Source organism: Eschscholzia californica, unplaced genomic scaffold, assembly GCF_041429995.1.
Source record: "Eschscholzia californica isolate CP2 unplaced genomic scaffold, dmEscCali1.0.p SCAF_3, whole genome shotgun sequence".
NCBI classification, from domain to species: Eukaryota; Viridiplantae; Streptophyta; class Magnoliopsida; order Ranunculales; family Papaveraceae; genus Eschscholzia; species Eschscholzia californica.
Window position 1 is genome coordinate 12,351,023 of NW_028238420.1, and position 24,423 is coordinate 12,375,445.

At 36.0% G+C, this 24,423-nt stretch overlaps 1 protein-coding gene across 4 annotated transcripts; it reads right to left on the bottom strand.

The window, feature by feature from the left end:
- Positions 1-1,190: 1,190 nt before the first annotated feature.
- LOC147548479 (MAP3K epsilon protein kinase 1-like) lies at positions 1,191-23,413 on the bottom strand. 4 transcript variants are annotated; one of them, XM_086668941.1, is made up of 24 exons: positions 23,053-23,413; positions 22,788-22,922; positions 22,069-22,089; positions 19,029-19,102; positions 18,831-18,921; positions 18,631-18,714; positions 18,215-18,316; positions 15,501-15,632; positions 15,008-15,079; positions 13,720-13,826; positions 11,728-11,830; positions 11,192-11,587; positions 9,585-9,914; positions 9,453-9,497; positions 8,462-8,641; positions 8,263-8,346; positions 7,994-8,085; positions 7,816-7,899; positions 6,308-7,191; positions 5,529-5,917; positions 5,318-5,452; positions 3,618-4,024; positions 2,966-3,080; positions 1,191-1,665 (listed from the first exon to the last, which is right to left on the bottom strand). In XM_086668941.1, the coding sequence occupies exons 1-24, from the start codon at positions 23,110-23,112 to the stop codon at positions 1,489-1,491; spliced, it is 4,299 nt and encodes a 1,432-aa protein (XP_086525067.1). In that variant the 5' UTR covers positions 23,113-23,413; the 3' UTR covers positions 1,191-1,488. The 4 variants fall into 4 exon arrangements, with proteins under 4 accessions (XP_086525067.1, XP_086525066.1, XP_086525068.1 ...); XM_086668940.1 differs by having other exon boundaries at positions 11,192-11,593; XM_086668942.1 differs by lacking the exons at positions 19,029-19,102; positions 22,069-22,089; positions 22,788-22,922; positions 23,053-23,413 and adding an exon at positions 12,974-13,263 and having other exon boundaries at positions 11,192-11,593.
- Positions 23,414-24,423: the final 1,010 nt, after the last annotated feature.

Below are 24,423 nucleotides of genomic sequence, written 5' to 3' on the forward strand. Positions count from 1 at the left end.
ATGCCGCCAGTGAATCTTCATCAGCAACATTGGTAGCCAACGATGGAGTTTTGATTTCTTCTGGTCTCGCCCTCATTAAAGCTTATGTTAATACTCCACCAACCATGGTCCCTGGTCCGATACCTCAATGGTATATGTTGATGTGGGTTGTTAGTGGTGTCAATGGAAGATTTATCCTATCTAAAATTGTCCTCATTGCTGAAGGTTTCTGGATGATTCCAAAGGCTTCCATTAATGGACCTTCATTACAACCACAGTTATGGGCATTTCGTGTGACTCCATTACTGACTTCATTACACCCCAAATCTGGTAAAATAAAGAAAGAGGATTAGGGGGGAGAAGATGAAGATTTGAGGGCAATGCTTGATCAAGTCAATTGTTGGATCAACAGAAAAATTTTGTCCTCTAAATTAATATTTATTAATTAATTTATTATTCTCCGGAGATTATTCTTTATTCCCCGAAGCCGTAACCTTTAGTTGTTGATGTGTTATATATGAGAAGTAGAATATCATTTCTACTGTTAAAACACCAATGTAAAGCCTCAACCCCTAGATGATGAGGTTGTTTTTCTTGGATTTCTACCATTAAAACACCAATGTAAAGCCCCGAAAACCTAGATGATGAGATCGAGGATGACATTAATCTTAGAGAGATCCAAATGGTAAAGCTTGAAATGATGGCATCCTTTGTGGGGCTAATTGTGGAGTCAAGATGAACTTGTATCGGTCTCGACTTGACTCCGAGCAATGTAACACTTGACTTGGTTATAGTAAATGGACCAATTCAAATGTTATTGGTGCGAGACATACAAGTACACACAAGTTTATCCAGACAACTTTCTTTATTCTTACACTGTTAACACAAAGAAAAACCTAACTTCACAAATGAGGAATGCCTAGAGTCTTACTCAGAGATTGACCCAAGAAGTGATGCAACATCCTAACCACTAACTGCCATCGGCTGCTTAATTCTCAATAGCTTAGAACCAAAGATACACATTGTACCACCAATGCATAAATAAGACACTGAGCCAAACTCTACTTCACTGCATGCACAAATAGGTTTTTCATCCGACACATTGGGGATTGAAAGTAAGCTACCTGGAGTGATCAATCATCACACCCCTGGCTCATTTTAACAGTTTTCAACCCATTAATGGTTTTAACTGCATGATTTGCGCTAAAATATGTAAAACAAGAACTCTAAATTACACACCTTTCATAGAGAACAATATCCAGCCACAAACAGTTTATACATTATACACAACTCAATCAAACTAAAAATGAAAAGAAGAATTACAAAAGAGAGAATTATGCTTTCGAACACAGACAAACCATCATGCTTGACATGGAAAAACTAAATTAGACACAACAGAGACAAATGAAAACTGAAAAAGGGACAAAAAGAAGAGATAAAACAACTACATTACCTCCTAAGACATCAAATATACAAGAACAGAGAACCAGAGATACGGGTCACATGATTTTACAGAACGGTGTTGATATGAAGTGCTTTAAGCAATGCAGTAGCCATTTGTTTCACTAAAACTTGACCTCCATAGCTCTGTCCATCTCTGCGTTCTTCGATGAGATTCTGTAACTTCTGAGGCAAATCGTTCTCCACAATAAGTTGCTTTGGTCGTGGGTGGTGTTCGTACACAGCCTGTAATATGGAATTCGAGTTACGTAGTTATTTCAAGTCTAAACTGTATAACTTTTACGAATATTCATGTCTTCTGTTTATGTAATGGTGGTGTTTATTAAGTGATATACTGCTACAACATGTAGCAATTTAATAGTGTTAGACTATATGAACTTGATAATATAGGATGTCAAAATGCAAAGCAATTTAACAATTCTAAACATTGTTAAAATACAAAAACAATTTTTTGCCGAAGTGGTTTATATGTCTGAAGTTATAAAAGGAGACCCGCCACAGCATAATTAGTCCGCGAATATTAGCAAAAAGTCATGGAACATTCCAAGCAGACCTTGCTTTTCATCAGGACGATCCACACCAATACAATCAACTCTACGTAGTAGTGTTTTTTTAAGCTAATTAAGGTATGTGTTCACAGAATGTAAGTAATTGCCGAAGGGACAATTTTCCTGGGCTAAGAGAGTTAAATCCTTAAGTTCAGCTTCATATTTTGACACTAATCAATTGGGAGGCTTGGGTATCTTGAGATATCCCAAGTCCTACCCCTCCCCCTTTACATTCTTTTTCTCAATATATTCATTCAAATTACTCAAAAAAAAAGAAATGCAAGTAATTGCCCATAATCAGGACGCGCTAATATTATCTACTACTGAACAGTTTTTGATAGATAGCATGGTATAGGTGAGGACATTTGAGGTTTTAGTGTTGGTTTTGGGGTCTTAAGCATTGGCAACTGACTAGTGCCTACTACTGGGCTTTAATAAAGTTATATTTTTTAATTTGAACTGTTGGTTGGAATTGTGGGATTAGGATAGTATCCAAGGTTTGCTGATTGTGGGATCTTGAATCTCTCAAGACATCTCAATTTTGATGGTTTAGGCTTTAAGATGTCCCCTTTTTAGACTTGAACTTGTAGTCTTTATAGAAGAATATTGTTACAAATTTGAAGTGAAGTGAAAGTGAAATGATTTACAGATTACATCAATAAGTGAACAAAAGCTCAAACATGGACTGGTGAAGATGTAGAAGACGAATCAGACGCAAATAATAGAGATCCCTTAAGGTAGAAGCTTTGGAAGGAGAGAGTCGGTAGACCCTGGGGGGCTGACTTTAGACAATCAAGATTTACTTTAATGGACGACGTTGATTAAGTAACTGGGTCAAGATTTAAGAGAGAGGCTTCATGCAGCAAAAAGAGATAATTAAGGCTTATTGCAATGAATCAATGATATCTATTGAAAGTGATGTGGCATGTTGAAAAATTGTGTGGTACACAGAAGCAGAAGAAACCCCAGTAATATACCTTTATCAGTCTGAGCAGATTGAGACGAGCTATAGCATCTTGATGATCCAGTCTTGCTATAAGCAGTGGTGTCAAACCATTGACAGCTAGCGTTGTGTTAATCCGTGATGATTTTCTGCATGAATAGATTAAAGCATCAATAATATCAATCATACGTATATGGAAATTATGTTGAAGAAGAATATATCAGTTTCCTTATCAAGGCAGGAGAGTAACGTCAGGTAATAAGCAAAAATATTTGCGAGTAATGTCAAAGCACCAGTTTTTCTAATAAAAATAGTGTAGAAGTTATTCCTGTGCGGAGCAAGTAAGGACTTGCGCACTTGTTAGATCAATTAGTTTGCCTTACTTCTTAATAATCATTTCACTACATAAATAAAGCTTATTGAGCTTAATTAGGAATCTCCAATGACATGCTCGAAGAATTGTTGATGGTATAAATATAATCACCCGTTCAAATGAACTACGGCTCAGATAATCTGCCAATTGGCAGATTGAATTGGCAGATTGATCGCTATAAAACTGTTGATAAATCATATTTGCTGTTAGCTCAGAGAAAATGTTCCAGCATTAACAAACAAATAAGACGTGTCACAGATATATGGATTATAAGGCGAAAAGAAGAGAAGAAAAAGAGTGAGGCGAGTATTACGTGACAATTTTCAAGAATGGTTCCAGTATGTTCACAAATTGTTGTTCTGGACAGCCTTGGAAGAACTTCACCAATTTTTGAACTGCTTCTTTCTTGAGTAATGCTTGTTCTACTTTTCTGTTATCATTGTCATGAGCCAAACATACAGCAAGAGAATCTAATGCCGTTACTGCCCAAAGTTCATCATCCAGTAAGCTCAAATACACATCCAGTCCACCATGGGCCCTTAGTTGCTCCCTAGAATTACGGGATGCGTGAGCCATGTCACACAGCAGAGGCAATGCATATTGTTTCAATGGCGAATTTGACATGATGAAGTGCATCAAATGTGGAATAATTCCATTTTCAGCAGCTTGTTCCTGTCTCCTTTTGTTTATCTTACAGAGATTGAACAGTGCATTGAGAACCTTCAAAAATGAAATTAGTTAGAAACAATCAGACCCCATATATAACTAACAGTTAACAACCCACTAAAAAGCCGGGTAATAATACAAATGCACGAGATAAACAATTGTTTCATACAAACCCCGTCTCGACGTTAATATAGCAGTTAGATCTATCATGTATAGAGTAAACCTTTGTAACTTGAATATGGCAAGTCGGAAAACCCTAAAGAATTCTAATAACTGATGCAACAATTCGTGTTATAAGTTTTTTCTTGACTTAAATACTGTTGCTTCATCTATTTTTATTATCAGGCATTCTTAAATTATAAACAAACAATTCTCAAGGATCTGAATATAATTTTGTGCAACTGCAGACACAAGTTACATACAATTTCTTACATTACAATATGACACCTATTGAAGTGGATACGACTGTCTATATCCAGGAAGTAACCGTGTATATCAAGTAACAGAATCATATCCATCATGGCAGAAGATATTAAAAGGGAATATCCCTGATACATAAGAATAAACTAAATGGCAGAATAAGTTAAAAGTCGTTCACATAAGGTATAATGACTTTGTTAAAACTTAAATTTAAATACTTAAGATTAACATAATATAGACCCAAGTAATTAAATTTCAGTTGCGGTGGAAATATCGGTAGGCATGTGAATTGAAATATTCAGGCATGTGAATTGAAATATTCGGTCATATCGGCCAAAATATTTCGAAATATGATTCATTCGATAGCATTTTTAAGAGAAAGTACTTAAATTTCGGTTTTGGTGGAAATTTCGGTAGGCATGAAAAATGGAAATAGTTCGGCCATTTTGGCAGAAATAATTTGAAATTTAATTCCTTGTGTAGACCTAACATGATAACTATGAATGAGTACGTGACGTAAACAATTTATGCCATTTTGGCCAGAAATAAATCCATTATTTGTTACTTGTAAGAGGACAACACCTAAAACATCAGAAATATAAATGTGGTAGTATTTCTCATACGATGCTCATATAATGAGTCTTCTTTGCTTAACGCAGTTGTTTAATCATATTATGTTGAGCTTCACGAACTAAGCCCTAACAGTTGTGGATGCACTAGTGATGAAGTCCAGGAAACTATAATCACCAAAAGAAAATTTGATGGATACGATAACATTTTTAGAATAGAAAGAATCAAACAAGTCAAAACTCAGGAGTAGATACACAGTTACAAACAGCTTATCAATTGCCCAACATACTCCAACTACAATAAAATTGCAAATGTCGATTCATTAGCATCATTAGCACTTGTAAGTAGAGGACTCACTTCAGTATGTATTTGAGATATAAGAGGCCCTTCCTTAAGTTCGAGATTCGGGATTAAGTATTTAATTGCATCTGCTCGTTGTAGATTCTCTAAACAGTTTGGGTCGGTTGACAAATGATTGATGCACATCAAAAGCTATAAACAGAATAGTTAGAATAATCAAAAGATAAAGAGCTTACACCAACATAAATAAGTTGGGATTTATGTCAACCTTTAAAAGAATAGGTGCTTCCACCCTATTGAACATCTGAAAAAGTCGACTAAGCAAACTCTGGGTACACATATATGATTTTACAGTTGTGTCTGCCCGTGCAAACTCAAGCAAAAGATCTGCCACCTTTTCAAGATATTCCGTTGCCACATCAGCATTCAATGATGATACCATATGGGAAAGTAACCCAGATGATGTCGTGCTTCCTGGTCTGGCATTTAGAACACCAGACCCAGATAGCACACCTGATGCTGTCTGAGACACAATACCAGATGTTGAAGCCGCTCCTTCATTGGATGAGGGCGGTCCAGGTTTCTTAGCTGCAGCTTTGTGAGAGACTCTTGGAGTAGATTCCGCATATCCGCTTTCTCTTCCAAGCCCAGAAACCTCTATAGGATAAGAAAAGTAGGTATTTACATTTTATTTAACTGTCATAAACATATTAGATGAGTCTCAGCCTGGTCATAAAAAATGAAAAGCATCTACAGAATGTTAATAGATGTATAATGTGCAGAAAAGAAGTATCAATCGACCACATCTTCCCACATTGTCCCATTGTAGAGAACATATGGAATTATTTTCTCTCTACCTTAAAGGTGAACTGGTGCAAGCAAGGAACTTTCGGAGAGGCGTTAAGAATATACATTAAAGGTTGACATCAGGTATAGAGCTTCAATAGCATTTTAGTTACTTAGAGAAGCTATTAAGTAGAAGCCAGTACCCAACTTTTAATATAATTAAGCAGTTAGAATATTATAAAGAAAGCCAAAACCACTTACCCGCAAACTCTGCCATCAAAAAATCTAGTTCTCCATTCGTTTTCCTCTCGGTGGATGCATGTAGTAGAGGTAGTATACTCTCATGCCTCTCCAATGCAGATAGGTTGCGCACATACTCAAGCTGACCAGAGAAATGCCGAGAAGGAGGTTCCTTATCCAACAAGCTAAGAAGAGGCCGAACGTGCTCTGCCTGAGAAACTGGTGTATTTGAGAATCCATTAGACGCGAGTTCCATATGTTTTAGAGGCTTGTCAGTAGATGTACGATTCGCGGTGTTACTGCCTCGTAGTTGTCTAAGACCTTCAATTTCTGCCCTAGAAAGATCAGACTTCCTTAAGTTCATGTGTTCCCAGTCTTTAGAAGTAGTCACAGCTTCCTTAGACAAGGCATTTTCAAGATTTTCAACTTCATGCATTTTTGAAGCTCCTAAAGCGTCCAATGCAGCATTACTAGACCGTGCCTTCTCATGATCTCCAGGGGAGTACCTATAATCTGATTGGTTGACATCTGACCTTCGGGAGTGGGAAACTGAAGGGCGAGAAGGTTCCAATATTCCAACCGACAAAGGATGGTCAAGAATTCCATGCCTAACCTTGTTTACATCAGTTTGGTCAGAGCCGGTCTCACCCTGTAGCAAAATAGGGTGACCATAATAATCAAGGGGTCCAGATCGTGGACGTGGGGCAGAAAGATCTCCTAGAACAGATCCAGCCACATTACATATTGAGGCCAGCCGAGTTGCCTCATTCAAGCTGTGAAGGGTGTTTATAAGCCTAATGAGAATTCCATTCTTTGCAGCTATGCGACAGAAATCATTTCTGGGTGTTGAGCGCTGAAGCATAAATACCTGCCACATTCCATCTATAGCAAGATGAACCATTTCCCTGGAGATAAACAAACGTACCAATCACTACGTTTGAAGCAATAAGGAAGATAAAGAAATAAAGGAACGTCAATTTGATAGATATCCCTTTCACTATATATAAAGAGAGAAATATAATTTTAAGGCATAAGTAGACTTGACTAACTGAGCTATACATGTTCAACTAAACATTAACCCAACCCCAGGAGTTCGACTTAGGAGATTTTTAAGATATGAAAATGACCTGGTCGAACACTCCAGATCATTAGGTAATGCATACACAAGACTAGAATGCAGAAGAGTTTACTCATAGATGTCATGCCCTTCCAACTACGCCATATCTGAAGGTAAGGGATACAAATCACTTGGTCTAACACACGTATGCATATACAAGAAGGCAATGCGGAAAGAAGAGTCCAAGAATGGAGACCATGCTCTTTCAACCTGAAAGCTAGGAGATATCTCCACATTCAATGTGTCCTTTTCTTTTCTTTTTTATCCTTCACTGGGAATATTTTAAGCAGTAATATTGCCAGGCAGTTTATGAGACATTCAACAGCTGAGTCAAAATGCAGAGCATAGTGCCAAAAGAAATTTTTTAAAACATAGGCGATCACACATTTGCACATTGTTGTTCAGTTCAAACCTGTATTTCGCATAATCAGCCTCAAGAAACCCCACCAGAACAGGTATTCCACGACAAGCAACAAACATTTGCAGTGTCAAGGAGCTGGACATAGAAGCTAGGATAAGTAACACAGGGCTCAAAATCTTATACATGATTGAAGATCTAAATGAGTGAAAAATCTATGATAACTGTAAACCTGGACTGACAAAGTTGTTGCAAGAAATAAGCTGCTTGCATTCGAACTTCTCGTGGACGATCAGGCACGGCAAAGCTCATCAGGACAGGTATCTGTATTCATTAAGTAACAGTGCTAGCGGTTAAGTTTTTAAAACCAAATATCACTTTGCTAGAGTCTATCTGTCCTACATGCCGATTTTTACGGCACCAAAACATAACGATGAAGTTCCAAGTTGCAAAGTGTGAGCCTCCTCACCTAAGCACACTATTAAATGAGAAGGAACTTACCAAGCCAACTAGGCAAGCATTTTCTTGTATGTCAGTATTGTCCTTTATTATCTCATTTATGATTTGAAGCACAGAGCATATTACCTGCAATTGTCGAAGATAATCACATAAACGAATCTGACACTTCAAACTGCATTAGTCGGAACAAAAGTATTTTGAAACGTAAAAGCAGATAAATAACTCAAAATAGCATACATACACGATTTTTAGGAACTTCAAGAAGTTCCATCAGAGGAAGAAGACCATACTGAGTAACATAAACAATTTTCTGCTCCGGTCGTTCGTGGAAGAAGCCAATAAGTTTCTGACAAGTGGAGACAATTACATCCTCTGGTTCGTCTGGCCTCAATGACCCCACTAATCTGTTAAACTCAACAGCCTATGAAAGTAAAAGAACAAACACAAATGTAAAATTCATGTACCTACCGATATCCGTTTGCTTGTCGGGTTTTCAGCTATTTAGTAACTATACATAGGATCCAACAAATGACTAGTCATTAAATAGTGGCCAGGAAGAAAAAGTAACTCAGTTTTTTTTTTGAATAAAAAAAAGTAACTCAGTTTCCTTGGACGTAGAACTACTTGTCTTATACTTCATTCTTTGTTGTAGCTATCCTTCTATTCTTTTTTGTCCTTTTATTTCTTCAAATTCTAATGCATAAGCCTTAAACTAGTTAAGATTTAGCTTTATGTTTTTCAGAAGAAAAAAGAAGTATAAAGCTTTTTTAAGAAAATTTTACAATTAATGTCCTCTAATAATAATGATTCCACCAAATCATTTACTAGCTACTTCGTTGTAACAAATTGTAAAGCTAAACACTGTGCTTTCGCAGTCTTTTCTTCTCACTTTCTAAAAAAAAATCTTTTTCCCACGCAATTTGTTAGTTAAAATAACTTTCATCATTATGTTCCAAACTAGTTCTTTATCTAATTACTGATACTCCTTCCAAAACCACATCCCTCGATTAAGGATTTGATTGCAACAACTTATAAGATCACTAGGTTTGGGAGCTAATATGAACTTCTTTGCAGTGGCTACTGGGGAAGAAGCGGCACTTAAGTTAATTGCTCTAAGGAGAAACGAGACCAAAGTTATCGAGCTTAACTCGTAATTAGTTGATATTGAACTAGGAAAGAAAAAACAATATCACGTAGCTTAATTCATAATGGCAGTAAAGGAAAACAAGCACCTGTAAGGGGAAAAGGTTTCCTCCAGGAAATGTTTCGTCAATTCCCTGTTAGCCCATAAACAAAACACATAACTATCTCAGGAGTTAGTATGAATGAGCAATCAAAACCACATAACAATACCAAAGGCATACCAATTTATTGATGTCGGTTACATCCTTCCTCAAAACACCCATAAACAGGCGTAACAAGTCCCCGCCATTTGTCTGCCCAGTTTCGTTCTCCACTCTTTTTTGAGCAATCGTAGCCTTCAGCTTCGTAGCCAGATCACTTTTTCCTGTTTCTTTGTTATCTGCGTTGCTTTTGCTCATAAGCAACGGGGAAGCAGATGATGACGCTTCAGCTGGTTGTGCTTCGTGATTCCTATCTAGTGGATGAAACAAGTCATCCAAAGAAGCATCTCCCGGTGTGTCACTAAATCTACTAAGCTCGTGTCTTCCAGAAACAACTGATGCCACGGCAGCCTTCAAATGAGATATTGACACGCTCATTTGGATTAGAAATCGGTTAAAAATAAAATTCATAAATATACGAGTCATGAAGGATTTTACCCGAGTTCTTTCGAGCGTTTCATATCTTCTAAATTTTTATTTTATGATTAGAAAATTACATGAGTAGCACTCGCAGAGTTTAAACACACAGATTAATATGGCCTTCCATTATGAAACATTGGTAGATCGCGGAAGTAAATTTCAAAATGATTCGATTGAAATGACCTTGCAGTTTCCATGGCCATCAAAACTAAATTGAACATACAATATCCTTTTGCGATTATTTTGATGGAAAACACTCTTCATTTCGGCATGAATAGTTGCTTTACTCCGAATATATAAATAAAATAGCATATGAAAATGTGACTATTTTGTTTGAAATCAACGATTCGGCTAACGTATTGAGAAATGGAAAATAGCTTTTATTGAGTCGATTTTAAATCTTTTATAGGGGTCAAGAAAATATTAGGTTTTTTAGGCCCCAGAACAACTGACCTATAATATTTCCTGTAGCACCATAAAACCCTCTTACTTTCTTATACGAGTGTATAACAAAATGCCATTAGTATCCAAGAAGCATCTCAGCTGCCAAGCGGACCGATACTAGACCAACTCACCCTTGGGTTACACCATAATACGGAATTCGCCAAACTAGACCAACTCACCCTTACATTAGGATGACCAGATATATACATCTAGAGTACAAAATTATGTGGCGAAATAGTTGAATGAACCCCTAGTTAGATCAAACTAGACCATATTTCGAAACTAATATGACATTAGAAATGACACTGGACATGATCAAGTTATCAATGTATATTGGACGCATTCAGATCACAACAGAAATTACGATATAGATGGATCTAAACCATGCAGTTTTGTCGCTTGCAACACTCTATAGTTTACTGTTATTTGACCAAGTTTTATTGTAAATATGAACAGGTTTCAATTCCCCCTAATTGTGTATATATTCATACACACGCACACACACCAAAAGGAGCTGTTAAAAACCTTAAATTTCTTTTCTATAGAAACAAAGAATAAGGAAGCTAGAACATCTGAGGTATGTGAAACCGCATACACCAAATATCTTCAAGTGTCAGCACGTCTAAGCACAATAAAAGAAATGTGACCCTAAACAAAAAGTGATCATCATTTCATAGAAAATGAATGGATAGAAGTACGTCACTAACCTAATGCTGGATATATGGTGTTAAGGGAGTTACACAACTAAAAGATAACTGTCTTACCTTTGCAAAACTAATTTCCTCAGACTGTGGATTAGAGGTGGATACGTTATTCTCACTACGGGTAGAACTTCTTCTTCCTTCACGTTCTTCGTCTATAACATTTGTCCTTCTTGACTCACTGGAGTATAACTTTCCTTTTGCAACTCTTTCTTCTATACCATTCATACCTGAACCTGCTAGACTACCAACGGAAACTTCAGCAGATAACAACCTATCAGAACTAGTTCCTGCTGACAACTGCACATGGAAAGCTAGGGTGGGATCTTGATCTGTAAGTGTATCATCATTCGAATTCTCTGCATCTTCCTGGACAACATGATCCTTTGAATCTTGGTCTTTGTCTAAATTTTCCACATTAACAGTTTCTGACGATAATAATCTGTTGCTTCTGTCTGCCTGAAGCTTGAAAGACCAAGGAAGATTAATAAAATTTGTAAGTTTTGTGCGGAAGGCTAGATAAGAGAAGAAGTGTAATAGATGTACGGCAATTGAAAAGGAACTCAAAAATATTGAATCCTACTAGATTAGGTTCTCACAGGTTCAAATTCAGAAGCATCTCTTGGTATTTTCTCAGTAGAAGGGCTCTCAACCATACCGTGATCACTTTCAGTAGCCATAGAAGCTTCCTCATCTATATTTCTGCAATAAGCACAAAGTTCAGACTAATTTATTCCAATTTTCAAAAAAAAAATATCATTACATAAGTCATAGACTGCATCGACTGAAACCGAACGAGAAAACGTTAATAAAAGCATAGGAAAAACGTAACACCACCTAGTGAAAAGAAACTGTACTGATAAGAGACAATTAGAGAAAAACAAAAATATGGACCAACATGTGGATGTAGCTAAAAATGTTTCACAAAGGAGCATTAGGCCGTTAGTATATCCTAAGGGGGGAAAGTTTTTTTTTTTTTTTTTTTTTGAAAACTTGATTGAATAGAAAGAAAAGAAACTATACAGAGGAAAGAAAGAAAGAGGGTTGCTCGGGTTATGTTTAAATTACATAACCCATGCCTCCCAGTTCCTAACTACATCCAAAAAAGTAGAAAATTTATAATTAGTGGAACCACTAATCCAGTAGTGAATCGTTCCCTTAACATTTTCCTCATCTATCAAGGAAAACGAGTTTGATTCCTTGAAAATTTTATCGTTCCGGTCCTTCCAAAGGTTCCACACTATTGCGACCGGCACTAGATCCCAGATCTCCTTTTTGGTTCGCGGTTTCCTGATGCCATCCCACTGCTCGAACATGGTTACAATGGTGTTTGGCCTGCACCATTAAGTTTTAAGTGATTGCGTGAAGTAATCCCATAAATTCGAGGCCACCCTACAATTTAGAAAAAGGTGATCTGCCGATTCTTCTTCTGTCTTGCATAGAATACATCTATTAGCCATCTGAATTCCTCGGTGTTTTAGCGCTTCCACCGTAGGCACTCTATCAATTAGGATAGACCAGACTAAGAACAGAACTCGTGGCGGAGTATGCTTACGATGCAGGATACTTACTAGGGATTTCCTGAGGATCCGGTCATTTGGGATTATCCTCTCATAGCATTCTTTAACGCATAGAGGTTTATCGCTCCCATCCTTCCATACTCTCTTGTCTTTCTCATTGTTCAGACAAGCATCCTTTACAAAGTCGCACAACAACACATATTGATCAAACTCCCAATCATTGAGGTTTCTCCTAGTGCAAATATTCCATTCCTTCCTATCCTTATCGAACACAGAGGACACCGACGCTTTCTGGTCTAAGGCAATATCAAAGATAAGAGGTAACCTGTGTCTCAAGCTCTCTTGACCCAGCCATACTTCTTGCCAAAATAAGATTGAATCCCCGTTCCCAGGCTCCCACTTTGTTATACGATAGAACTTTGTAGATAGACATTGGATTCCTTTCCATACTCCACATCCATAGGACGAGTTCCTCACCTTTTCCTCCCATTCTCGCAGGTTTACATAATGGAAATCAGGAATTAACAGGTCTTCGAGCAGGTAATATCGAAGTACAATATGCATCAACTTGTATTGCTCTCACTGTATATAGTACCAACATGTGGATGCACCATCCTACCAAAAGCATAGCCTTGGGTGAGAAATTGAGCTTCATCCCATATCTAACCAAATGCTTCACTAAATTAAGATTGGCAGAGAGAAGTGAGAAGGGAATCCACATTACATAGAGAAATAATATTAACTAACTTATTTGAAGGATGCACTCTGAAATCAAGTATGACATCAAAGAGAACATGGTTACGCCTACATGTATACTCTCCTTGTAGCAGTTCAAAAGAAAGATGAAAAATTTGAAACTTCAAATAGTTTAATCTAATAACACAAGAAAACTACAAACTTTAACCTATTTACTTGTCTAAAATCTTAAATTAAGCATTGAAGCTGTGACAGGATTGGTTGCGAAGGGTTGCAAAAAGGCCATCCCCATGATTATGTTCACGTTTAATCACATCCGTATATCCAATATATACAAATCATTTGATAAAAAGCTAAAAGTTAGTGCATACATACCTCACTTTTCCGCTATTCTGTCGAAGGGAGGATTGCAAAGCTCGCCTCGAGTTTTGTATCCAAGGATGAAGAAGTAATGTTTTCGCATCTGGTCTCTGCCTAGAGTCCTGAAATACACTACCTATGTCAGAGACCAATCTTTTGGATAAAGTATAACGCATGGATACAAATCAAGCACTTTTTTTTGGGTGATGGTGTATTCCTCATACGGCCATCCTCGACAAAAATCAGCAGTCAAATAATTTTGAATGACATCATCGAGCTAAATGAAGTAATGGATGCTGAACATAAACTTCACTGGAAATTGAAATCAGTGGGAGGCACAATGAGTACTAATACGTGGAAATGTCTAAGTAGTCAAGAATAAAAGAATCATTGCCTGCTTTATTGTTTTGGTAGTTAATTATAGTTCTTTTTTCGCTTCACTGCAATGATAAGTTAAAGATGGAAATACTTGAATCTAGGCTAGATAGAAAGCTACTCAAAAGTCTATTCATGCCTTCGATCAATGGGAAGATGAACTTCCACAGTCAATAATCTTAGATCAAATCCATACCGAGACCCCATTAAAGTCATTGTAAATTCATTATCTTTGTCAATGTTCTTTCATAGATGTTGTTTATAATTGGGAGGCATGGATATCGTGAGGATGCCACTCTCCCCTTTCTCTTTGTATAGTTTCTCTTTCGTTTAATATTAATTCAAAGTGTCAAAAAAAAAAATATTATCTTGGTCAATGTTGGTAATTTTATTAAGCATCGGCTTATTGCTTTGTTGGGTTCACAAGTGAATTATGCCTTTCAGCAACATTAGCTATTTGTTTCGGGGAAAGAAAAATTAGTCAACATTTAATGGAAGTGACATAAGCCACCACCAGAGAGGAGGATAAGATGATTCTGATTTAAGAGCATCTCCAATGCAACAATCCATCTTAGAAATTCTGAGTGCCACATAGGATATTTGGACTTTTTGTTAAAACTCTCTCCAATGCAAAACTCAATTTGGCTCTCTAAAATGGTGTGGTAACAATTAAATAGAGATATATGAAGAGCACACTCTATTTCTGGAGTGTCTTTTTGAGACACTAATTGTCCTACTCGACAATATTTGAATTTAAACCAATAGAAAAAATATTTTAAAGATTTGCATTGAAGACGCAAAAGAATTAAAGGATCTTTATTTTGCCAGTTGGAAATGAAAATCTCAATTGAGACTTGAGATATAGAACTAATAGAAAAAAAAAATTGAAGTTTTGCACTGGAGATGCTCTAAATAGTTACTTCTTTACCTTCTTAAAGCAATGACGCAGGAAATCTTGAATATCGGGGGATAAACGATCTGATATTGGAGGATGTTCATCCTGGAAAAAAAGATGAAATTCAGTAACATGTTTTCTATCTGAAATCTCATATTTGTACTGCTTAAAGAAACAGAACTGAAAAGAAAGAAATATATGCACGAAGAACCTTGCCATGGGAAGGGGATACTCCAAAGTAAAAGAGATGGTTAACCTATAGGACGCAATGTCATACGAGGACAGAAGATTAAAGCCAAAAACCAAATTACTGACTATTATTAAGAAACTCCTACTACTTCTGTAACTTGGCTAGGCTCAGGATAGTTCCTGATGACCTGGCCAATAGATGTCATGTGTCAGGCCAAAGCAACAATGTAGGCAGTAGACAATAAACACAACAAAAGGCTAGAAACAATTTTGCAACATTAGTCAGAAAATCATGTTAAGAAATTTATATTTGTTGAAAACATTAGGCAATTCATACCTGAACGATCCTAAAAAGTGCTGGCATAGGTTGAAGATCATAATACGGGGGAACACATGTTAGAAGCTCAATCACTGTGCAGCCAACACTCCAAACGTCTGATGCCGCACAAACCCCTGACATTTCAATCACCTACACCAAGACAAAGCAGTTTATTTATACAGCTTACCATGTAATGCGGTTAAGAACTGAAAGCCGACTCAAAGAGGACATTACTAATAGAGCGTTCTTTTTTTGTTCGTAGCGAATTGTGGGGTTCCAGGGTTTGAAATATTTTACATCTTACCATGTGAGACGGAACTCGTTCTTTTTTTTGAGCAATTTGATTAAATGGGGGATGGATCGCGATCCCCTCTAAAAGGTAAACCCTGAAAAGACCCACTAAGACTACATCTTTTTTTCAATATTTTGATTGAATTAGAAACGGGAGAAAAAGAATGTGCAATCCCTAAGGGCTTTCAAGAGAATTGAAGCAATTACAAGCAAAAACAAAAGATTCCTAATATTTCACTACGTCGTAAAAGTTCTGTCTTGCCCAAGCAGTACTTTCTACTCCAGTGAAAGATGAAGCACTTGGACGAGAAAAGAATTTGATTACTAGAGTTACTCCTATCCGAAAATATGGTTTCATTTCTCGCTTTCCACGTAGCCCAAATTTACAGTGAAATCTAGAAAAGGAAGGTTCCTAGACCAGTTCAGTTGCCTGCTACAGTGGAAAAGGTATGCCTGAATCTTAATGGTTTCCTTGTTACCGCAAATTCTATCTCGAATGACAATACTGTTTCTATGTTTCCATATCCCCCAAACAATGGCATGAGGGATTATCTTCCACAGCTCTGTCCCCGTGTTTGGAAGTTTCAGGTTTTTCCACTGAGAGATGCCGCAATCAAAGGACGTGCATCGCCCACCTCAAGCTGAAGGATTATACAAAATAGTCACGAACTTCTTCAGCTGCCTGAAAACGTAGGAGTAAGTATTGGGTGTCCTCTTTTTGATGCTTGCATTGAGAGCACCAATTTGGACCTGTTATTCCTCGCTAGTCCCATTGTGGGCTATTTTTCTTTAACCGCTGCTCAGATAGTGAAAAAAACTCTTGCGGGGATAAGTTTATACCGAATATCTTTAGTTTTAGGATCATGGCTCGTCTGTGGCCCAATAATGCGTGCATCAATAGGATCTTGGTCATTGACCCACCACCTAGGTTTATCAAGGCCTGTATTGATGTTCACCCTCTCGAGGGTATTCATGAGAGTAGCACACCCCTCCACTTCCCAATCATTAAGACCTCTTCTCGAGTGAAAACGTACCAGAAAAGTGCGCTTTCCATTGCCACATCCCTCTTAGTTAGCCTTTTCCAGATCTCATATTGATTCATAATTCATAACTCCCCAGCAAACCGAGCAACCGTAAGGATCTGTAGTGGTATTAGCTCACCTCTCCTGAAGACCATATTTCCAGATCCATTTAATACAAAGTGACTGGTGTGTGCTTTCAAGTTTCCTACCTCCTTTCCTTATTTCTCTTTCATCATCTTTGAAACAAGGAAGGAAATTTCGGTTTCGGTGGAAATTTCGGTCGGCCCAACAGTGGAAAAGTTTCGTGGAAATATTTCGGTCAGTGTGGAAATTTTACAAATCTACAGGTAAATGTAATGCCTCATTTGTAATTGTAGGGGTAAATATTAGGGCTAATTTGTAACCACACAGTAATACCAGGGGTAAACATGAGAAAAAAAAAAAAAAAAAAAAAAAACGAAATCTTAACAGAAATTTTGCAGATCCAAAAAAATCGAGTCTCGATCAGCCTAGAGCAACAACCACGTGCTACAACAGGCACTCAATGACCTGGCAAATGATTGGTAGTTTAAGGGGGTATATTTAATAAAACTGTTATCTTGGGGAGGAGGATAAATTGAATAATAAAAATTCAGATAGTTGTTTTTTTTTTTTCTTTGAAAATATTAAATAGACTTATAAGTCAAAATATTAAATAGACTTATAAGTCAAAACTCAAAACATAGAAAACATCAAACTTTTGTACATCGTGATACAACCAATTCCCACCAAATGACCAAAAGACATTAGGATTTAACTCATGCTTGGCAGTTTCATCTCTTCCTCTTGCCAACACTCTTTCTCTCTCTAGGTTTCAATTTGATCTTCAAAATTTTGTCAAATCTTCTTAGGGTTTCAATGGCGAAGATGAAAAATAGTGAAATCAACAAGAAATCTTGACGAAATTTTGAAGAAAATAACCAGAAAATTTGAAGTAAACACTGAGAACTAGAAATTTCGATTACTGAACAGCTTTTTGTTGACATTTCAAAGAAATGTCAGTCGAAATATGGCACGAAATACCTGTAACTGTAAGTCTGTAAGTAGATTATCGTACACCTATTTTGAAAAACCCAACGATTTCGGCCATTTCGGCCGTCGAAATATTTCGACATTTCATTCCTTGTTCTGAAGTTCAAATCGTAATTTCGGAAGATAAGTTGGTTTGTTCGTATACCAAATTCATGGATGAGGGGTACTGTAAGGATAAATATATCTAGTAACCATGCCTGAATAACTTCTTTTCAGATAATTATACTTAATAACTAGCATTACCAGGTGTGTATCAAATTCCAGTGCAACTCATTCAGAATATTTTTCTTGAAAACAACCCAGTCAGAATATGACAAAAATTAGTACGTTTAAGTCTTCAGGGACTACCTCAGGGGCCATCCAGTATGGTGTTCCGACAACAGAGTGTGTATTGAGATCTGCCTCCGTCAATTTCGTTGCAACCCCAAAATCAGCAAGTTTTACAAGACCCTGAAAGTATAAAATAATGAATCTGTGTTATATTTCATTTATTTGGATTCTTTTCTATCAGGGTTTAGGAAAATAAAGCATAGTACTATGTACTTGATCTCGGTCTCGGACGAGACAACATGTGTAGTTAATCATAAGTAATATGTACCTCTAGTTATTAAACCTATTAGTTATTGAATACTTATGAAGTATGAACTTCGTTACTTTATCTAATGATGAAAGTACCCCAACCGCATAGATATATCAAAGACTCAACTGAAAGAGAGGGATAACATTTCACTAAGTCAGAGTCAGTGTCAGAAATCGAAGTATACCTCTTTGGTTATCAATATATTTGCACCCTTGATATCCCGATGAATTACTCCTTGTTCATGCAAATAAACCAAGCCTTCCAACACCTACTCAACAAGTAACAGTATTTCCATTCAAAGTTTCAAAAAAAAAATAGCAGATAGGGTTATAGGATGTTAGGAACACTGTAATACTGCATTGAGCTTGTACAACATATGCAAACCTGCGCAATGTAGAAAGCCACCAATGATTCAGGAAATGGTCCAAACTTGTTTGGCTTGATAATGTTTGCAAGTGAGCCATTTTCCACATACCTATATGAACACAATCGCCATATAATTATACATTAAATTCAAACATAAGTGCTACCATGTCTTTAGTGGCCTTCCGAATTTTTTTTGAAAAAGTGATGTATACTCACTCCAGAATAATGTGCAGGTGGGACTTTGTCTTCAAGGATCCAAGATACTTCACAATATTTTTGTGATTCAAATTCTGTAGAAAATTATTATAATGTGAGACAGTGACAGACATGAATGTTAAAACACTAATTTTGCATTTATTATTTATAGTAGTTATAAGAGAAATAAAATGTCAAGAAGTACACCACCATCTATATAATAAAACGGAAGGAAAAACGTTGATTTGGACAAACATCTTTTTTTAATAAAGGATATTGTCTAGAAGCCCTTCCCAAAATTTAAAATATAGTCCTTGGAAATAAAATAACTGTGTTCTTATTAGAAATAAAATATCTAATTTAAGAAAAAAGGAAACAAAGATACTGTAAGGGTTAAAAAAAGAAATTGAAATCTCCCTCTCTCTCTCTTTCAATAAAATAACTAATTTAAGAAAAAAATGAAATAAAAAAAAAAAGAAACAATAACTAGATTACAAAAAAGTTAGGGAATCCACAATATAATATAACAATAATAAATATGAAAAGGCGTCAAATTTGATTGATACAACTGTTCGCACCTTAGGGCACGGGATATACCCTAGTAGATCAATAAATGTGGAGTCCATTGAGGTCAAAATTGAGTATTTGTAATGACGTAAACTTACGCATTCCAGTTTTCTTGGGTTTTGGTTTCGACTAGAACCATTTGATGCACAACGCTCTAATGTTAGTACACTAATTCTTTGACTTGTTAAAAAAAACATTTCTTTACTTCTCATGGTTGGTCTTGCATCATAATATGAATCCATCATATTACATTCACCATCCATTCAGTAGTCTTTTTGTTGGAACTGTTGGAACAACCAAGCAGAATCCTTTCTTTTTACAGAAGGAGAAAGTCTGCAGGTGAATCTAAGATTCTAATGCAAAGAAAAAATTTGCAGCTAACTGATTGAGCAATTCTCAGTGTAAAAATCCTTGAGATGAATAGAAGTTTGATACTAATGTGTATCTTACTTACTAAACAAGCCATTCCTAAATATTTCTACTGGTTAATCAATAGAGGATAACTTGTTCCTCGTAATAGGAACTTGAATTCCGTATTTATTTCTTTTTTTTTAAATTTGATGTATTTGACAAGCAAGCCTTAATCAAGGGACTACATGTAAGAGATACTGAAAATGATGGGAGTGACAACAAGGCTGAACGAGGAATAAGAAGATTCACAGAAAATTTAGTGGCGCTACTAGATTCTCGAGTAAGATAAAGTCAATGCAAAAGCAACTGAGTAAAGAGCACGGAGAAGAACTTCTTTATTCAGGGTAAGATCCTGGTGAATTGCTAATACATATGCAAACAGACAACAAAAAGTAAAGGTATGATCATGGTGATTTGCTACAACTTCAAGGAAAAAGCTAAAACAAACTTAAAATGACTTGAACAACTTCAGATAGACCAGAAATAAGCTTCAAGCCTTCAACCAAACTTAAGGTAAACTTCAATTACTTCAACAAACTTTAAAAAGAATAGCAACTCAATACTAAAACTTCTTAATAGGATAAAAAATAAGGATATGATTTTGCCAGTAATGTGGATGTAGAAGATGTCGAAGGAACTATCTACTCTTGGATAAAAAAAAATATAGATGCCTTGTGGCAGCGCCTAGGCTCCGATGACACGCTAGTCCCCATGTGGCCGCTCGACTAGGGTCAACAGTTATAGTCGTTTTAGAAAAGCGAGTAACTCGGCGCCCGGAGCCGACTAGAGCCGACTCGGCTAGGCCCCGAGTTACTCCGTTCATGGTCCATGTAGGTTTCTTTTTCTTTTAAAAACGAGATTTTCCTAGATCTAGGTTTTAAGGATTTTCCCTTCACTCCTTCAACAAGAACTAGCTCCAATCCTCCATTGCAAGTAAAGTTTCTCTCTCTATCATTATTTTTTCTTCTCTTTCTCTCTCTAACTCTCTGCGTAAGTTCAACCTTGTTTATTATCTCTCTTTCTCTATACTCTGATTGTTTCAACATCTTATTCTTACTTCTTTCTCTAAGTAAGTTCTAACTTGATATAATTAGTTGATTTATTTTATAGTTTTGAATTTCTAATGTACAAAACATGTTTATAATTGATATAATTTGAGTTTATGGACTGATTTTACTCTCTAACTTCTATAATCAGTTGTTTTTCTTTACAGTTTTGTATTTCTAATGTATAAAACACGTTTATGCTTGGTATTAAATAAGTTTATGGACTGATTTTCTCTCTAATTTCTATAATTAGTTGATTTTCTTTATAATTTTGTATTTCTAATGTATAAACCATGTTTATAATTGTAACAATTTATATATATAATATAATAATATATGTAACTATATTATATATATATATATTAAGTTTAACCGATGAAATCCGACTGGTCCCGTTGTCATCCCGCCTAGTAGCTAGGCCCGGGTCGACCGACTAGTCCCAACTTTCGACTTTTCAAACATAGCTTTAGGCAGATATCTTATGTAGACGTATTTATAAATTGGGAGGGGTGGATATCGTGAGGATTCCACTAACCTAACCCTCTATCTCTTGTAAATATTTTCTTTTCAATATATTCATTCAAAGTTTCAAAAAAAAAACTTCTTACTAGGTAACTACATCAAGTAAACTTCAAGACAAAAAAAAAAACTAGTAAAATGTGCTACATAGGAAGCTGACTTTATGAAGAGAAAATATGACTAAATTAATAAGATATGACCTCCCAAAAACTCTCTTAACAACAACTATAAAAACTAGGTACAAAAAAGTTGAAACTAGTTCTCCTCTACTATAAAATGTAAACCTAGTTGCAAAAGGAAACTTTCTAATTGTTACCTAATAGCTAAAAGCAACTGGTAAAAATGAAGTAAGATAAATGTAAAACTAAAGTAAATGAACACTTCACAGGTAGATTCGTGGCCTTTGACTCAGTCTAATAATATTTTACAACTTCCAAAAAGAAATTTGAAAATAGAAAGGAGAAATATATTGAAATTAGCACAAGCATTGCAATTAAAATGGTAAAGGGAGATTAAACCTTTAGTAGATCAATCTCTTGCTGAGGTAGATGAATCCGCCAAAAGGAGAGCATTACAAAACACAAGTAATAATGGTTAGCCACACTTTATATATCAAAACAGAACCAGTTTTCTTTAAATGTATTGTCCTGGAAAACATTTACGGAAAAGATGGAGCTCAAATTAAGCATAATTTAGTGTAAATTTGCCGAAAAGAAATAAATTTAGACTTTTTTTTAACCAAGCTAACTTAAATGCCTACCTAAACGTTCAATTATTGAAGTCCTATTACAGAATCAACTAGCATGATAAGTTAAGAAACTTAGGTAAAATCTGCTCAACGTGGCAGAGTGCTTTCTCATGTTTGGCACAAGGAAACCTTCATATGATTTACATCAATGCACTTCGTGACTCTCTTATGCTAACATATATAAGTTCAACAAAAATGAAGAAAAAAACAAAAGCAATTCCAAAATCTACAAATAGTTCATTGAACTAGTTAGGTCATTTGTAACGGATGCATAATAATGAAAGTTTCTTATTTTTCATGATTTTGGCTTAAATTATACTTGGGGAGTAGCAATTTAGTGGTAGAACTTGATTTCTCTTAAGAATGACTCTCATTGACTTGAACTAGTTTCTAGTAAGTTGTGGAATCATACACTATGATCAAAATAGAAACCTAAAACTTAATAAACAGAGTTTAAATTACTAAATTTTGAAGAAAAAAAAAACAAACCATGATAATGTTAAGATCCTCTTGGGCTATATTTTCCAAAGAAACTTGCTTAATCGCAACAAAATCCCCATTTTCTAAGTCCAATCCCTTGTAAACTCGACCATATGCTCCTTTCCCGATCTCATCTCCAAGCATCTACAACACCATAACCCCAAATTAAACAAGCTCAATTTCATTATTCAACAATCAAACGATATATATAAAGAAAACCCTAAATGGAAAGTAAACAAAGAAAATACAGAGAGAGGAAAGAGATTGAAGTTACATATTTGTTGTCGAGAGTCTTGGATTTGTGAAAATGCGGAGTAGGTGCTTGACGAGACATTTTCCCTTTTTACAAGGGAGATGATTTGAAACCCTAGAAAATTTTTCCCATTGAAGATGATCAGAGAGTTATGACGGGAAAAAGTGGAGACTCAACCGGAAAAGTATAGCTGTAAATTAAACAAACTGAGCTTCTTCTAGGTTTAGTAGTGTCCAAAATAACTAGTACTAATATAGATCCGTTAATAATTTTACATTTTGATATAATTAGTGTACTAGCTAGGAAACTTTTCAATTTAATTCCCGAATGAGTGGAAACCAGGCGGACGACAGTTTGATGGGAAATTCTGCTAACCCACGTTACTAATGGGTGAAATAACGTACCATATAAAATTTTTTTTTTTTTGGCCATGTAATGAGCCAACAACCGGTGGCCTAGTTGGTAACTACATCTACTCCGCAATAAGAAAGTCACAGATACGATTCCGTGGAAGTGCAGATCCAGATATATTGAAAAGATGTTAAAGATTCCGATAGAAATTGTGCAGATCTCTCACTTGCAGAAATTCAAGAATGAGGTATTGGCAGAGATTTAGGGATAAGATATTGCAGATCCCTCACTGCAACCATGACATAGATAGAGCAGCTCTAGAGGACGGTACGAGGACAGACGTCCAATATTGGACAACCGAGACTGGTACAAGAAAACCAAACTAGAGTATAAAGAATATACACCCTTAAATGTCAGGAGAGAAGAAATTATGGAAGTCCCGATTAAGCGGAACGCAATACCTTATCCACCACCATCACTATTCCACCCCCTCCATACTTCCACCACCACCAAGATACCTCCATCACTACCATTCACGTTCTTTATCCACCACCATACCTCCACCACCACCGTTTTTTTTTATCACACCTCCGCCACCATCCAGGACTGACCGTGAGAGGCTTGCTTCGGGCCTTCAGAGCCAAAGGGCCTCACAAGAAGAAAAATAGAAAGAACGAAAGGACTCCGGTGTTGATTATTTTTTTAAAAATTTACCAAAATTAACAAGTAGTCTTTTCTTTTTTTTGAAAAATTAACAAGCAGTCTACTATAGTAGGAGAGGAAAATTATAACGCCCAAAATTCGGGTCAAAATATCAAATGAAGCCCAACACGGAATAATAATGCAAAAAAAAATCCAAAATTTGAAATTACAAAACATTTATGAAAATTTTTGAACAAAACACAGTTTGCTCTCAACAATTTTGTAAATGTATGAACAAATTTGCTTTTGTTGCACACATAATTAAGAACATAATTATATATGTTGTTACAGTTTCAAAAGTGTTGTAACAGTTTCAAAAGTGTTGCCAACAATTTAAAA